This window comes from Medicago truncatula, chromosome 8 (genome assembly GCF_003473485.1).
Source record: "Medicago truncatula cultivar Jemalong A17 chromosome 8, MtrunA17r5.0-ANR, whole genome shotgun sequence".
NCBI classification, from domain to species: Eukaryota; Viridiplantae; Streptophyta; class Magnoliopsida; order Fabales; family Fabaceae; genus Medicago; species Medicago truncatula.
This window is the reverse complement of record NC_053049.1, coordinates 47,886,776-47,904,784: the sequence shown is the minus strand read 5'-3', so window position 1 is coordinate 47,904,784 and position 18,009 is coordinate 47,886,776. Positions and strand designations below refer to the sequence as shown.

The following is an 18,009-nucleotide window of genomic DNA, read 5'->3' as shown; positions in this document are numbered from 1 at the left end:
CTTTATCTATCTTTGGTGTCAGTACGACCCACACCACACCACACAACCAATTGCATCTTTCCCTTTCTAAGAAATTAGGGTTTCAACTTTTTCTTCCAAAGTGGTCGCTGTCCACTTTGGCCACCGTCAAACTATCCAAAAGCTTGCTTTAAAGCTTCTTGTGTAACCTTGTTCTTCCTCCTGTTGTGAGAGAAATTTGAGTACTTTCTCTTTTATCCATTCTTTGAAAAGAAACAAAATGGATCCAAAAAGGGTAGAAAATTTGGTTATGTGCATACTAATCTTCGACTATTGTCAAGGAAAGAAGATGGATATAAGAAAGGACAATCAAGAATGTGTGAACCACTTGATGGTGTTGGAATTGAGTTAGCAGAGTTGTCTTTGGATGAACCGGATTTGGAAGTTGATTTGTATCTTGATGATGGGAATGGAGGAGAGGAGATGTAAACGTTAGTTACTTGTTAGTGTTAACTCTTAGTAGTGATGTGTTCTTTTTTTTTTTTTTTTTGGATATAGTGATTCTTTTTTGGATCGATATAGTATAACACTAACAAGTTCCTTTTATATATAGTGTAGCATTGATGTATAACACTGATGGTGCTCTTTTTGGTATATATTGCGTATGTAATTGACTAATGACCACTCTTTTAATCGTCAATATTATTTATATTTATGTTAATGTGCTACGAGTCTGGTTTCTTGTGATTGTTAATATACTTGCATATTAAAAAAATGGTTATAATTATATTGTAAATTTAATTATATAATTTTTTTTTATTAACGTATCCCAGCCGTATCGTATCTTGATTTTTGAAATTTTTCCGTATCGGCGTATCGGTGCAGTATCGTATCTCGTATCCAGGCTTCACAGATTAAGACATGATCAAATTGCATTGATACCCAAACCTCAACCTTTGAACAATCCCAAAGCGTAACTAACCCACCCGAGGCACCCCTCGACGGTTGGAAAGAGTAATTAACGTTTATATCATTCCAAATTGATTTACACACCGCACCATCAAACACAGGTAACTTTGTTTCTTGTAAACAAAGAATGAATAGATTTTTCTCCCTCACCAACTGACACACATCTCTTCTTTTTTCAAAGCCCCCTAAACCCCGATCGTTCCAAGAAATAATCTTCATCGCTACCACAAACACCACCACACCAACCCCCTCACCTCACAACAATCCCACTACCTATCACTCTTTCCCTCCTCCCTCTGAATTTTTTCTTCCCACCCATGACAACACATCAAACATATTATTTTTGTCCCCTTTAAACTTCAACCCCACAATCTTGCCAAACCCTCTAACATCATCTGATTTCGCCTGGTCACTACCATGCAAAACTAACCAATTTGTCCAGTCATTATTAACTGAAGCTTGAGAACCACTTTGAGAAGAGTTTTCGACACCATTTACCTTATCCTTTGATACCTCTGGATCCGGTCTACGTCGTCTTTGAGTCTTTTGTAAAGCACATAGAACATCTTTTTGATCCTTCTCCGATAACCTCGCTATACGCTTTAAATTTCTGGCACAATGTCGAAGCTTGCTGCTGCCCTTCTTCTTGATAACCCGAGGCGCACCAGATGAACTTGAATGGTGTCCCCTTGGTTCAGATTGACGAGGAGGCACCAAAACATTATTCTTGTCTCTATTAATCCACTCCAAACTCCACGGACCAGCAGCCTCGAAATAAGCACGACCTGGAGGACATGACGTTGTTCTCTTGGCTGAACGCCTGTCACCACAAAGAAGCTTACGAGACCTATCATTTCCAACAGGTTCTGGCTGTTTGTTAACAATACTGTCATCATGTTGAATTGATTTGTTCAAAACAGTTGGCACCGGACCTGAAACTGCACCTTGAGGAGCCTTAAAGTCTGCTGAATGCTCTACAACCGAAGCATGTGCTTGTGCAACAAGAGATACTGACTGCAGCGTTTCCTCTGTATGTAACTCAGAATTCTGGCGGACATCAACACTATTATCCTTCTGCTTCCATTGTTCGGATAGATGGTTCAAAAGAACATCCACTTGTTGAGATTTTATCTTCATATCTCTCTCTATAATCTCCTTAGATTAAGGGATTGTACAGTTGTATGCTTTATTTGGTTTTCCTAATTTATAGCCTCTGATATGCTAATTCACTCCTAAGTTGTAGCTTATTTGTAACAATATATATTGATGGTATGTACCCATCTGATTCATTGAGAAAGTATCAGTAATAAAATACTTCTTTCTTTCAAGTTGGTATCAGAGCGATACCTATTTTTTTCTTTTCGAAACCCTAGCCAAAATGAGTGAAAAAAATATTGAAGCATCTGGAATAAAATCAATTCCAGTTGTGGTTCAATCTGAAGGCGTTTTTAATGCTGGAATCGTTCTTGATGAATCAAACTATGATGTTTGGTCACAATTGATGGAGATGCATATTGCTGAAAGAGAAAAACTCTCTTATATTAGGGGCAAAATGAAGAAACTTTCTGAAACTGATGATGGGTATGAGAAATGGTATGCTGAAAATCAGAAAGTGAAGAGATGGTTATTGATGTCCATGAAACCTGAAATCATGAAGAGGTATTTACGTATACCTACTGCCCATGAAATATGGAGTGCCTTGTCGAAGGCATTCTACGATGGAAGTGATGAATTGCAGGTCTTTGCATTGAATCAAAGGGCTTTTGCTGCTAGACAAAATGGAAGGCCTTTATCTGAATACTATGGAGAACTAGTTGAGATATTTCGAGAATTGGATCATCGGGATACAGTGATCATGAAAGATCCTGATGATTCAATTGCATATAAAAAATCCACTGATCGATTGAGGGTCCATATATTTTTGGCTGGGTTGGATGGCACTTTCGAGCAAGTTCGTGGGGAAATTCTGCGTAGGGATCCGATTCCAGGATTGGAAGAATGTCATGGCTTGATTCGGCGAGAAGCTGTGCGACACGCTACTCTAAAGGGGGAAACTAAAGACTTTGAATCTGCTGCAATGATGACTCGAAATCGACAAAGACCAAGTAAAGGTACAGACAAATCTGCTTACAAGTGTACCCACTGTGATCAAACTGGACATTCCAAAGATCGCTGTTATGAACTTGTGGGATATCCAGAGTGGTGGGATCACAGTCGAGCACCTAAAAAGCGGGGCTCTAAGAATGCTTTCGCTGCTGCTGCTGCTGCTGAAACAAATGCAAATGATGACAATGGAAAAATGGGCTTATCATTGGTGACAACAACAAATATTGACGGTAAGGCTCTAAATATCTCTGCACCTGTTTTAGATAATATATGGATAATTGATTCTGGTGCTACAAATCACATAACTTTTGATTCTAGACATATTGCAAATCTTAAACCCTCTTCACAAAAATCCATTTGTACTGCTAATGGTAGTGAGGCCTCAGTTGTTGGTGAAGGGTCTTTATCTCTCACTGAAACTTTAAATCTTGACTCTGTTCTAGTTGTCCCATCTTTAAATCATAACCTTTTATCTATTTCTGAAATCACAACATCCTTGTCATGTGTTGTTATTTTTTGGCCTAACTCTTGTGTTTTTAAGGACATCCGAACAAAGCAGACGATTGGTTATGGTATTAAGCGGGGGAAGCTGTATTACTTGGACTTGACTTCAAAAGGCTGCAATTTGTTGTGTCAAGCTTTGAAAGTGGAAAGCTCTAAGCAAAATAAGAATAAGACTGAAGTTTGGCTATGGCATCGACGTTTGGGTCATGCATCCTTTGACTATATCAAAAGATTATTTCCTAGTTTGTTTGAAAATTTGGATTCTTCAATTTTTCGTTGCGATGTATGTGAACTTGCAAAAAGTCACCGAACTTCATTTCCTCTTACTTTAAATAAAAGTCCTTTTCCTTTTATGGTTATTCATTCTGATGTGTGGGGGCCATCTAAAATTTCAACATTAGGTGGCTCACGTTGGTTTGTTACCTTTATTGATGATTGTACTAGAGTAACTTGGTTGTGGTTAATGAAATCAAAAAGTGAGGTGAATTTGTTATTTCAGAAGTTCCATAAAATGATTAAAACTCAGTATAATGCTCAAATTCAAGTTCTTAGGAGTGACAATGGAGGAGAGTATAAAAGTTCTGAATTGAAACACTTCTTTGAAGTAGAAGGCATTATTAATCAAACAACTTGTTCCAATACACCCCAACAAAATGGGGTTGCTGAACGAAAAAATCGTCATTTGTTAGAGGTTGTTCGTGCTATATTAATAGAGGCTCATATGCCATTATCCTATTGGGGGGAAGCTATTGCTTTTGCAGTATATTCAATTAATCGAACACCGTCACGATCTATTGCATATAAAACACCTTTTAAAGCTCTTAGTGATGTTGTTATTGCACCAACAGTTCCAAATTTACCACTTCGTATCTTTGGTTGTGTAGTGTTTGTTCATCTTCATAAACATGAACGTAGTAAATTAGCTCCTCGTGCCTTACGGTGTGTTTTTCTTGGATATGCTATGCATAAAAAAGGTTATAGATGCTATCATCCTCCAACGCAGCGTATGTTTATAACAATGGATGTGGTGTTTCATGAGGAACAAATGTATTTTTCACCCAAGGCTGAACTGCAGGGGGAGTATCGAAAGATATATGACCCCGTAACAGGTTCTGAGGTTCTTGATACTAGTGAGATCAGTTTGGATATTGATATCAATTCACCTTTAGAGGATGAAGACATTATTACACAACAAAATCCAAGTCCATTAGTTGAAGATGAAGAAGTAAGTGGACCAGAAACTGAGAATCCATCATTTGAAGAGCTTGAATCCCTCGCTAATATACCATATCAGTCGTCTCCTGAGGTTGTACCTATTCCTTATCAACTCCCTGAACGTCTTAATCGAGGTATTCCTAAAACTAGATATGAACCTGAAATTTCTAGTAAAGTGAAGTATCCTATGAGTCATTATGTTTCTAATCACAATATGTCAGAATCAAATAAGTCATTTGCAAATCAATTATCTGTTATATCTATTCCAAACAGTGTGCAGGATGCCTTAGCTGATCCAAAGTGGAAAGCCGCTATGAATGAAGAAATGAATTCATTACAAAAGAATGAAACATGGGACTTGGTCGATTGCCCAAAAGGAAAGAAACCAGTAGGGTGTCGATGGGTATACACTGTGAAATATAAACCAGATGGTGAAATTGAACGTTTTAAGGCAAGATTGGTAGCAAAGGGATATACTCAAGCCTATGGGATTGACTACACGGAGACATTTGCACCAGTAGCTAAAATCAATACTGTTCGAGTATTGTTGTCCTTAGCTGCAAACTTGGATTGGCCGTTACAACAATTTGATGTAAAAAATGCCTTCCTACATGGAGAATTATTAGAAGAAGTTTACATGGAACTTCCACCAGGGTGTAACAAGTTAGAAAGGCATAGCACAAAGGTGTGTAAATTAAAGAAGTCGTTATATGGGCTGAAGCAATCTCCGAGGGCATGGTTTGGAAGATTTACAAAATCCATGCTAGCTTTTGGATACGTTCAAAGTAACTCAGATCATACTTTGTTTTTGAAGAAACAACAAAGTAAGATTACCGCCCTTATCATATATGTAGATGACATGGTGGTTACAGGGAATGATCCGGAAGAACGGAAAGCATTGCAAGAGTACTTGTCTAGAGAATTTGAAATGAAAGACCTTGGTTCCTTGAAGTATTTTCTCGGGATTGAAGTATCTAGATCAAAAAAAGGTATTTTTTTATCCCAAAGAAAATATGCATTAGACTTGTTGCAGGAGACTGGTATGTCAGCATGTCAACCATCTACTTCACCAATGGAGGAAGGCTTGAAGTTACATATTTCGAAAGATCAAGTTCCAATTGATAAAGGAAGATATCAAAGGCTTGTGGGAAGATTAATGTACTTAGCTCACACAAGACCAGACCTTGCTTATGCATTGAGTATTGTCAGTCAATTTATGCATAATCCTTGTGAACAACATATGAATGCTGTCATACATATATTAAGGTATTTAAAATCAGCTCCTGGGAAGGGGATACTGTTCACTAAAAATGGAAACCATGAAGACATAGATGTTTATACAGATGCTGATTGGGCTGGAGCATTGGACGATAGACGATCAACGTCGGGTTACTTCTCATTTGTGGGTGGTAATCTTGTTACATGGAGAAGTAAAAAACAAAATGTCGTCGCCCGCTCAAGTGCAGAAGCTGAATTCAGAGGAATGGCACTTGGTCTTTGTGAAGCCTTATGGTTGAAACATCTACTAGAAGATCTAGGTTATCCACCAAGGCAACCAATTCATCTTTACTGTGACAACAAAGCTGCATGCGATATTGCCCATAATCCAGTTCAACATGATCGAACAAAACATGTTGAGGTGGACAGATTTTTCATCAAAGAGAAATTAGATGCAGGGATTTTGGAGTTGCCTAAGATTCGGTCTGAAGATCAATTAGCTGATATGCTTACTAAGGCAGTCTCAAGTAAAGTATTCTTGAAGTATCTTCACCAGTTGGGCATGGATGATATATATGCACCAACTTGAGGGGGAGTGTTGAGATTTTATCTTCATATCTCTCTCTATAATCTCCTTAGATTAAGGGATTGTACAGTTGTATGCTTTATTTGGTTTTCCTAATTTATAGCCTCTGATATGCTAATTCACTCCTAAGTTGTAGCTTATTTGTAACAATATATATTGATGGTATGTACCCATCTGATTCATTGAGAAAGTATCAGTAATAAAATACTTCTTTCTTTCAAGTCTTCCCCACTAGCAGCCACCTCCTCATTAATCCCATCTAGATGATCGTTGTTTTCAATGTCAGACTCAGCATAGTCCCCCAAACAAGCATCCTCCCCTAAAGCAAAGCCCCACTTCTCGACAATTGTAAAATCAAGAAGTTCACCATCCACCAACACCTTAGCTTCAGAATTGATAATTTCTAGTGACGGCGTTGATATTAGAACACGGGCGTAATCAAAACGAACTTTATCCACGGTAAAGTCATCCACTTTGAAAAGGCGGCCACAGTCATAGACACACAACTTAAAAAAATCTACATTCCATGCATGCAACGGAATTCCATAAATCCTTACCCATGCACCTCTTTTACGTATCACCATTTCCTTTTTCCATTTCATTGGAGGAGTAAAAAAGTTGTAATTTTTTTTTTATGCTTCATTATAAATAGTACTAACATCCCCCCTCATCTTCCATTCGCAAAACAACCTTATCTGCCCCCAATGGAATAGATTATTAAAAAAAAAAAAAATTATTGAGCGAGTAAAGTGTAAATTTTAACATAAGAGGGAAGGGGAATGTAATTCAAACTATTCTTAGGGGAAGGGAGTAAAATATTTTCTAATATGTTTTGAATAAAAGGGGAGGAGAGTGTATATTTTAACATAAGAGGGGAGAGAAGTGTAATTCAAACATCTTTGATGGGAGATGAGTGTAATTTACTCATAAAGGACCGTAGAGGAAATAAACAAGGTTGATTGACATGTAATATGGACAATTGATTTTGCTCAAGGTAGAAGGTAGGATTTGTTGCTTATTAAAGTTAATTCGAGTGGGCAAAAAGTGATTCAGTTAAAAAGAACCAAAAAACCTTGTAACATGGTCAAATCATGTTTGAGTTTTGACTATTTGAAACTCGCGTTTAAAGACTTTGTAATAAGTGTGTCGTTGCTAGACTATTTGAAACAAAAAGAATAATTGCAAATAAGATCTATTGATAAAAAAACAATTACAAATCCAAAAATTTATGTTTGATTATAATAGTTTTTCTTTTTTTGAGCAAAATGTTTGATTATAATAGTTTTGAATACATATTAATGTGACAAAAATAATAAGTAGAGTTTAATTTTAATATCCTGCAAGTGCAAAAGAAATTACATAGTGAATAACTCACAAGTATTCATATGTATGACTTTGAAAATAATAATTATTAAAGATAAGTATTATTTATGATTTGACGATTATAAAAAATGTATGTATATAAGTTAAACTAATAACTTGTCAAAAAAAAAAAAGTTTTACTCTATAATAAATATTCCATAAATTAATGACAGTGTAAAATATTGATATTTGTTTAATCTGATATGATATTAACTGTCATATCCCTTTTCTCATTGATTAATAAATTTTAGAACTGTCAGTGTTCGTGAGTATAGCTCAGTTGGTAGGACAATTTATTATTATATGTAGGGGTGGAGGTTCAAACTCTAACATCCCACTTATTCACCTGAATTCTAGCCAATAGGATACCTGACAAAAAAAAAATTTAGAACCGTAACAAAAAAAAATTAGAACACAAATCCTTTTTGAAAAGAATTGAGAAAAAAAGAAAAAGAAGGTCGTATAAGCAAAACTAAGGGGGTGCATACAGTATCTCCCAGAAATGATTCGGTAGATCGATTTTTCTTAACAGAAGACACATGGTTGTTTTCATTCTGATTTGGTGAAATCTCGTAGCGATTAATTAACACTTGAATTCATTGAACAAAGTTGAAGAAATTGATATCATTCGTCGGTAACAGAAAATGGAATCTCCGCCAAGTGGATCGGAGAGGGACACAACCAATTCTCCGATCTCCGTCGTCTCCGCTTTCTGGAAAGGTCTGATTCAATTCAATTCCAATGCCATAATTAATTTCTATTATTTAATTGTTTACATGATTTATTTTCTACTGTTATTTTTGCTTCGGTTTAGCTCAAATACAGAATAATCAAAGTGTTCAATATTCAATTTTACTGTAATTCTAGTACTTAGTTCTAAGTTTTTTTTTTTTTTTTTTTTTTTTATTATCTTTCACCTCAAATTGATGCATTACTTCAAAATTGAATCCTCCAAGCATCGTGATCAAGCTTACTTAAATAAAAGTTGGATCGGATTGGTTCCCCTCAAAACCGATCCAAACCGCACCACGACCGCCCCCTACTTACATGCACTTACTTGTGTGCAAAATGCATTGTGATTTGTTATTTTGGAAGAAATCTGCATTATGCAGATCTTTAGTAAAAATTTCAAGTAATGAAAGGACTTCAACTTTAGAACCAAAGAGAATTTCATTAAAATGAATGGAATTAGTGATCCTGTAAAAAAAATATATATTATGAAATGGCAGGATTTACTTTTTTATGAAATATTATGATTTTTGAAGCTGATTTAGTAAATGGTCTAAATATTTGAATTAGTGTTTCTGTACCAACAAAAGCAGAAGGGAAAGCATACACGTGCAATAATTTTATTCTCTTTTTCAGATTTTGACTTAGAGAAGGAGAAATCCGTGTTAGATGAACAAGGGCTTCGAATTGCAGAAAACCAAGAAAACAGTCAGAAAAATAGGCGGAAGCTTGCAGAGAGCACTAGAAGTATGCATATACTTTCACTGTTATTTCCAAATTTACTGTTATTTCCAAATTTTCGCTATTTGATATAGCATGAAAGATCACAAATTATAATGAATACAGATTTCAAGAAAGCTTCGCCCGAGGATAAGTCAAGTTTGTTTAATGCCTTGCTTAAGGGGTATCAGGAAGAGGTTGATAATCTTACAAAAAGAGCAAAGTTTGGAGAAAATGCTTTCCTTAACATCTATCAAAAGCTGTATGAAGCTCCAGATCCTTATCCAGCTCTTGCCTCAGTTGCTGTGAGTTCCAGCACTACATAAAATTCTTCATCATGACACTAACTTGCAGCAAAAATATCCCTGTCAATCTTAATGCATTTTTTGTTTTCAATTTTTTGTATGTTAATGATAATAGATTTGAGAACTTATGTTTGTATTGGTGTATTGAATATATATGTCCATGAGATGAGATGGGTATGAATGTATATTTGTCATATCTAAATTATTGAAACAATTCCTTTAAATTGCGGGAGATTTTTTATGGTCATTTGATGTGATTCATATACCATTTAGATGTACATATGTTTAGATGAATGTAAAATGTAAATGATCTGTGTAGATCAAGAAAAGGGAGGCTGGGGGAGAGGAATACAAACATAAGCATTCTATCATGCCGTATGGTGTGATAATTAACGAAGAGTTCAGAAATTAATTGCATTTCCAGGCCCTTGTCTACGAGGTATAACTGGAATGAAAGTCCTTAAAAGGCCTTCACTTGACAGTTTCAATCATTCTTCTACCATGTGTATCATGAGTGTGACCATCAAATTCCATATAACCATCCCATGAATCACTGCTTAATAGGCATGTACAGTGTCATATGTCTCACTTCCGCTTCTTGCCACCCTAATGTTGAGCAATTTCTATTCCTGTGCCAGCACCTGGCAGCTACATCCAATGAAACTACCAGATATACCTTGTGAAACTTGTGATCATCCTAACGGTGCTATAGGAAATTTCATATTTCTCAAATCATATGATGTCTTTCTCCTAAATATTAACTGTCGTCTATATGTTTGTGGTATCTACATATTCTAGTTATTGGTGTTATGTGGTAGGCTTTTACAGGATTATAGACAGTTAGACACCGGTTTAGGTTCCTTTTATTTGTTTCCAAGAACGTTCTTCTTAGCATGCTTGCACAGTTATATATGAAATTTATGTGCATCTGCAAACATCTACTTGCATGCTTCTTCCAAGCTATTTACATTTTCATTTATTGTATATTTCCTTGTATAGGAGCAAGATCTCAAGCTGTCCGAGCTAGAATCTGAGAACCGGAAAATGAAAGTCGAGCTTGAGGAATTTAGAACAGAGGCAACTCACTTGAAGAATCAGCAGGCCACAATACGAAGACTTGAAGAGCGAAGTAGGCAATTAGAGCAGCAGGTTGTTAATACTTATGTTATGGTGTATTGGCGCACACTATTGCATAATATATCATAGTCTCTGTTTCATTTCTAGAGATTAAGCCACTGACATTTAAACTCGTAACAGATGGAAGAGAAAGTAAAAGAAATCGTGGAGATAAAGCATCGCAATCTAGCAGAGGAGAACCAGAAAACATTAGAAATTTTAAAAGAAAGGTACCGTCTTGCTTACTGGACAAGAACATTGAATTTAGATATCATTTGTTTCCTGATCTAGCTTCATACGTTGACTACAGTACCGGAACCATCCTTCTCTAAGTTATTTTTGCTTACCAAGACTATCGATTCCTCTATTGTTTGCAGGGAACAATTACTACAGGACCAGCTGCAGAGTGCTAAAGAAAGTGTTTCAAATATGAAGAAATTGCACGAACTTGCACAAAACCAGTTGTTTGAACTCCGTGCCCAGTCTGGTAATCAAATAGTTTTCAAATCTGGGCATACACTTGTTGCTTGAATCTGTAACATCAATTATTTACATTAAAAATGCAGTCTGACTTCAGCACTATGCCTTCTCTTTCTTCATTTTGAAATTATGAATCACAAAGAATATTCAATATTTAAAATGATATTTTCAGAGGAAGAGAGGGCAGCTAAGCAAGCAGAGGCCAATCTCCTGATGGATGAAGTTGAACGAGCACAAACAATGCTTCTTGGTTTGGAGAGAGAGAAGGTGTGATTATTCACTTGTTATCGCTTTGCCTGTATTGTTTTGTATCGGTGATAATGTTCTTTCCGCCCAAAGACATAAGCAATACGATTATAAGATTATACTACCTCCATCTTTTTATATAGGAAGCTTTTGAGAAATTATTCGTCCCTTTTTATAAGTCTCCTTCCAAACTGTCTCTTGTATTAATTACTTTTTTTTAATACCAAAACACCCTTAATTACTTCATCATCTCTCTCTTGTGATGATTGAGGAAAGAGGTGGGTGATGAATAGCAGTACAAATTAATTAGGCTAAAAGAGTGAGATGATGAGTCCCCACTAATTTCAAGATCAATTCTGAAAGAAAAAAATTATACAACTTTTTTAACAAATTTAATGTCGCTACTAAATTAACCACATATCTTAATTTTTGTGAATTAGTTATATAAAGAGACAGATAATATATTGAACAGTTATTATTGATTCCTGCAAAAACAATATTACATGTTTTTATCCCACTAATCGAGTGAAATAAATAATTCAGTATCAAGTTACTATTATTCTGCTATGCTGTTTGTTCTACTTCTGTTGATGCTTTGTTGTACATGCAGGGGGTACTTCGATCTCAGTTGCAAACAGCAAATGAAGATTCTGAAACTAAGAAGAGGTAAGTTAGTCCTTGTCTTTTTTCTTTTTGGATAAATTATAATGTCAACCACACAAATAACTTGCAGCTATGTGCTATAGCTGTATAGCACATTGTGATTTCTAAAATGAAAATGATTCGTTTTATCTTGCAAATTCTATGTAAAGAAACATTATGGTTTGAGTTTAATGTAACCATACTATGCATCTCTAGCATCATTTTAATTTTTAATGCATATTCCAATCTGTATTTCTTCCAACGTTTCTGTCTCATTTTCCTACCGAAGATAATTGTTGGAAAAAATCTGAGTATAGTTTATGGGAGTGGCTTGCTGAAAAACTTTTATATTGCCTTGGGCAATATAAATAGTACAATATATACCATCAGTTACCTACTTTTATTCAATCCAAGTAAAGTTCCTATTGCTGGTTCCGAAATACCTCAGCAGATATTCATATTGTCGGAACGTATTATCACAAATCTCCTCATAATCTAAGAGATACATACAAATAAGTCATTATTTAGGCACCCTGGTTTATCAATCTTTCTTTCCTCGTTGAAGTATTGTCAACTAAGTAATGGATGTGTTCTAAGCTCCAAATGAAATCAAGCAAATTTTATGTGATGAGCACATATCACACTACACAATGACAATAAAAATATGTTTCCACTTCGTCTGGTTGGACTCAGATTAAATGATGCCCTTGTGTATTACTGAAGACCAAGTTTTTGAAAAAGATCATTTGGATAAGCTCTTTCTCAATGTTTTCTCTTAGTTTCAATTGGTCTTCTGCTATATTGTTGATTGGACTAGACTCTATATGATCAATTCTTTGTGATGAATACACCATAAGTTTTCTGTGGTACAAGGCTAGTCAAATTGTTTCTATCCATTTGCCTTCCTATGATCCTATCTATATTCGCACACTTCTCATTAATACCACCCCTTTTTTTTTCTGATTGTTCTTTAATTGGGCAAGTCTTATATTACTGTTTGTGTTTTTGCAGTGATAATTTAGACTCAAATAATGCACTTGAGAATTCTTTAATTGCCAAAGAGAAGTTAATCTCTGAATTGAACATGGAGCTACACAATATTGAAACAACCTTATCAAATGAACGTGAAGAACACATTAATGATGTGAAAAAATTCACTGCAATGCTTAATGAAAAGGTGAGGTTTCTGTTTTCCAAAGTAATTATGGAGACTAAATTCATCCGATATTTCAATATAGCCTCTTTATTTTCCTTTATCTATTTTTATCTGATCGTTTTTTGAAAAGGACTGTTGTAATTTATTATTAGAAAATATTCAAATTAGCAGTTTCTGTTGATGTTTGAACCGAAGATTGTGAACACCCAAAAATTTTGATCCCATATATTTTGGGTTTGTTTGGACCGTTGCACAGTCCCAAATCAGATGCAATGCTAGTGGTAGTCAATTTACGTCAACAACATCCAACCTTTATACACGAGACTTTTAATAGTGTATAGTATTGAATTTTCACCTCTAATCTGTAATTTATGCCTCTTGCTAAATTTGTGCGCCTCAGTTGAAACTTGGTGCATGCCTATGGTTATAGGGAACTATCCTATTTTTTCACCTTATGCTCTCACACTAGTCATGGCCCACTTGCACATCTATTTGATTACTTGAACGTAAGCAGCCTGAAATATTTTCTATGTAAGACCTTCCATAACATGTCTCGAGATATTTTATCATACATCTTTTCCAAATCAATAAAATCCACGTATAGGTCTTTTGAGTTCCCAATATTGCTCCATCTGTCTTCATAGCAAGTTTCTACGTCTGCTCTCCCCAACATAAAACCTAATATCTAGAAAGCATATAAATCCATTCACATGTATGCATACTTTTTCCTCTCTCTGTTCATGAACTTGTTAAAGCTTTTTTCAAAACAAATATTTTCTAACTACCCCCTTCATTCTATCTCTATTTGTACTGGACTTTTAGCTTGAAGGATCTTCGGGAAATTTACCTCTGGGCAGATGAGAATTTGTTTGTTGCCCTTATTTGAGATGCAAAAATGCATGACAGTGTTTTTTCTTGTGCGTTCAGTGTTTGATGTCCTAAATCCTAACCAGAACTAAGGTCTTCTCTAACTAAAAAAAATGAACAGTTATAATGCAGTCTGCTTATGACTTCTAGTCCCGGTATTTGTGTGTGTGCTGTGTTTAAGATGTGCTGTGCTCTAACTTTTCCTGTTATGTTTTCTCCTGATATAGGAGGCTTCTATTGTGGCAATGAAGAAAGAGCTTCAGACAAGACCAACAGAAAAAATAGTTGATGATTTGCGCAAGAAAGTAAAAATTTTGCAGGTGATTATACTGTTAATTTGAAATGGACTTTTATGTAACATCTTGTTTTGGGTACCAAGCTCTGCACTATCCATCTAACTCATGGTCATACATTCAGGCAGTGGGTTATAATTCAATTGAGGCTGAAGACTGGGAAGTGGCCACAAGTGGGGAGGAGATGAGCAAGATGGAATCTCTACTACTTGATAAGAACCGAAAAATGGAACACGAGCTAACACAGTTGAAGGTATGATCATTGATTTATAGTAATGAGGCATCTGATGCCATCCGCAATATTTTCAAGAAACTAATGATGAGTAGAATCAATCAACTCACATAATTCTGACTATATTTGGTGTAGCTTCCCAAGCCATGGACTATTAGTGCGCCTGTACCTTGTGTATTTGAACATGTTATGGGATCAGGAACCATGTTATTTGCTTTATTAGACTGTTCCTTGATATGATCTGTAGGTATTATATCTATTGTTTTTCAGATGTAGTTCTACTGTTTTCAGGTCAAACTTTCTGAAAAAACATCTTCACTCGAAACAGCCGAGCAGAAGGTGGCAGAACTTTCAGCTAAGGTTAATGAACAACAAAAACTGATACAGAAGTTGGAAGATGATATATCCAAGGTTTGGAACAATTACTATTGAAACCTCTATTACCATATCAATCAATAATAGAAGATGAACCTCTTTATTTTCCTCCTAAGTATTTTATTTATTAATCGCTAGCTGCTCTATTGACGCAGGGATATAATTCCAGTTCCAAAGATCATAAAGGAACTTTCCTTGATGACTGGGATCTATCAGAGGCTAATCGGAGTGAGGTGTCTGAGGTGAATTCCTTTTTCCGATATGCTTTTCATACCGTGGTTTACTTATTTGTGAAGCATAGAAACCAAATATCATAATTTCAACAACTGAAGAGATGCTGTATCCCATTGGTGTTTTATCACTGTTTTTCCCTATAAAACCTAATTAGTTTTCATTAATTATCTTGGGAAGCATTGAGAATTTTATTCTTGTACCGTATAATTTTGTTGCGACTGTTTATGCATTGGAAATTTTATTCTGCATTATATTGCATTTCTGTAAAGTGTTAACTGATGCAATTATAACCCTGTGGTGAAACATCTACCTACATCATTTGAATTTTAAGATTGTTTGCTTCTGCAGCATCAGAATATGGATCAAAGGCATGCCTTAGATCAAGATCAAAGCTCAATGCTTAAAGTAATATGTAGTCAGAGAGATCGATTTAGGACACGCTTGAGAGAGACAGAAGAGGTATGTTTATAGTTAATATTGGTTTAGGACGCTCTTTACTTCTTACTCCTTTCTAATTGACATTATTTCCATCAAATTTTATATTTTAATATGATGGTGGACATGGATGAATTTTTCACATTTAACAGGAAATAAGGCAGTTGAAGGAGAAAATTGGGGTATTAACAGCGGAACTGGAAAAGACTAAAGCAGATAATGTTAAACTGTACGGGAAGATTCGTTATGTCCAAGACTATAATGTTGAGAAAGTGGTTTCCAGGGGTTCTAAGAAGGTGTTGTAAATTAACGTCATGCTGTTTCTTCAACATATTTTGCCCTCTATAATCTAGTTTTTATCTTGAATTGGTCATATTGTTTGTGATTTTATGCTCAGTATGCAGAAGATCTTGAAAGTGGTTTCACATCAGATGTTGAATCAAAATACAAGAAGATATACGAGGAAGATATAAATCCTTTTGCTGCATTCTCAAAAAAGGTGGGCTATTTTCTTCACATAATTACTTCCCCTAAGTGAAGCAGTTTATTTTTATAATCACGCATCTTTTTAAGTTTGTATTTTGTGCCACATTAATTTTTGTATAAATATTCAGTGCCACATTCAAAGTCTATAAAATTTGTATCAGAAAATATCTTTCCAAGATAACTTAAGTCATACATTACGTTCTTCATGAGAATCTTCTACCTAATTGAAGCTCAAGGATTTCATTGACAGCTTGTCTTCACAACTGTTTTTGTTTGCAAAATAATTTATTATCTAAACTATAAGGTGTTCGATGTCTTACTAATGAGATCAGAAAACACTAATATATCTAGTAATCAGCTCTGGAAACAAAGACTGAACTTCTATTCATCAATATACATGTTAGTAGCTCTTGTCAAAGCAATAAAACACTAGTACTAGGGGCTGTCTTGATGAGGAATTATTGTTTAAATCCCCCCTCTCTTCCTCCTCTTTACCTTACACGGTTTGGAGCAGAGTAGGGAGTTAGGAGAAAGCCAGATAAGGAGGCAATTGGTTTGAAATGCGTTCTTTATTTTCTATCAAAGATCATTCAATTCTTGTTATTTGCTGACTTACCTGTCATGCATATATGTAATAGGAAAGAGATCAAAGATACAAGGAGTTGGGATTCAGGGACAGAATCACACTCAGCAGCGGACGATTTCTTCTCGGTAACAAGTATGCTTCTGCCTTATTTTGGAGGAAAAGTTTTTTTAGTTCTTGCAATTCATTGATACATCCTTCTAACTGGATTTTTTTTATCGTTTATGGCTCTCCAAAGGAAATCAAAAAGTGTTTATGGGTCTCCAGATATTGCTTCATTTTTTAACTATGTCTGGAACACATTGAGTGTGTCATAATATTATTTGATTAAAATTATGCTTTACAGGTATGCCCGAACTTTTGCATTCTTTTATACAATCGGGTTGCATGTCTTGGTCTTTACCTGTCTCTACCGAATGTCAGCTTTGAGTTATCTAAGGTAAATATCTGATGATTAATTTCATTGTCATAACTTCTATACGTTAATTTTACTTATTTGTTCTTGTTATTATATACAGTCATGGCTCAGATGAAACACTGGCTGGAGAGAGAACCATTGATCTTCCACGTGGACTGTAGTGGGTATATAACCTACTTCCAGTGGTCGTTTAATGTAATGAAAACAAATTGTTTATATTCTAATATGTTGTACTTGTACGTACAACAGAATAGCGTTTTATATATAGATAGAGGCGATTTCTAGTGTAAAGGCTTTCAATCCAGAGTCATGTCCGTGCATTTAACCATGATTTCATAGAGAACTTGGGTAACATTTAGGATACTTGTTAGAAAATCTCTTTCCTATCCTACTTATCTCTTGCGTGTCTTCCAAAATTTTCATTTTGCTCCAGTTTAGATTATAAACTCTGAAACATTGTGGATATTTTGGATTATGTAATCCGAGCATGTTCAGAACATAAGAGAAAAGTTTGCCATTAAATCACAACAATTTTAACAAAATAATACAACGTTAAACAACAATAATAATTTCAACATAATTAAACAAAATCAAGATCATGGATCATGCAAATTAATTTTTTTTCAATGGGTCGGATCAAACTTTTCTGAATATCATGAAAGGATCTCACCAAGAAAGCGTCTACTCAATCAGTCCCTTCGAGCTATACATACCAAATATAGAGAACATAGTTCTCACACCGATGTTTTTTAGTTTCATTGTGGTGAATTAGCA

The 18,009-nt window shown here is 35.2% G+C and overlaps 1 protein-coding gene across 2 annotated transcripts; it reads left to right on the top strand.

The window, feature by feature from the left end:
* The first annotated feature begins 8,366 nt into the window (after positions 1–8,366).
* LOC11406557 (protein CASP) lies at positions 8,367–17,732 on the top strand. Of its 2 annotated transcripts, none has more exons than XM_039828830.1 (19): positions 8,367–8,638; positions 9,284–9,394; positions 9,494–9,672; positions 10,672–10,821; positions 10,930–11,018; positions 11,166–11,275; positions 11,441–11,535; positions 12,125–12,180; positions 13,168–13,333; positions 14,407–14,499; positions 14,597–14,725; positions 14,996–15,115; positions 15,235–15,321; positions 15,668–15,772; positions 15,901–16,044; positions 16,146–16,247; positions 16,873–16,952; positions 17,164–17,256; positions 17,336–17,732. In XM_039828830.1, the coding sequence occupies exons 1-19, from the start codon at positions 8,563–8,565 to the stop codon at positions 17,394–17,396; spliced, it is 2,046 nt and encodes a 681-aa protein (XP_039684764.1). In that variant the 5' UTR covers positions 8,367–8,562; the 3' UTR covers positions 17,397–17,732. The 2 variants fall into 2 exon arrangements, with proteins under 2 accessions (XP_039684764.1, XP_003630836.1); XM_003630788.4 differs by having other exon boundaries at positions 8,368–8,638; positions 15,662–15,772.
* Positions 17,733–18,009: the final 277 nt, after the last annotated feature.

What these genes read in the sequence shown, in the direction of transcription:
- LOC11406557 (XM_003630788.4), top strand. Translation starts at nt 8,563, where the DNA reads ATGGAATCTCCGCCAAGTGGATCGGAGAGGGACACAACCAATTCTCCG. An exon ending in GCTTGCAGAGAGCACTAGAA is followed by an intron (nt 9,395 to 9,493) that starts GTATGCATATAC and finishes TAATGAATACAG; the next exon opens with ATTTCAAGAAAGCTTCGCCC. An exon ending in TGAACTCCGTGCCCAGTCTG is followed by an intron (nt 11,276 to 11,440) that starts GTAATCAAATAG and finishes TGATATTTTCAG; the next exon opens with AGGAAGAGAGGGCAGCTAAG.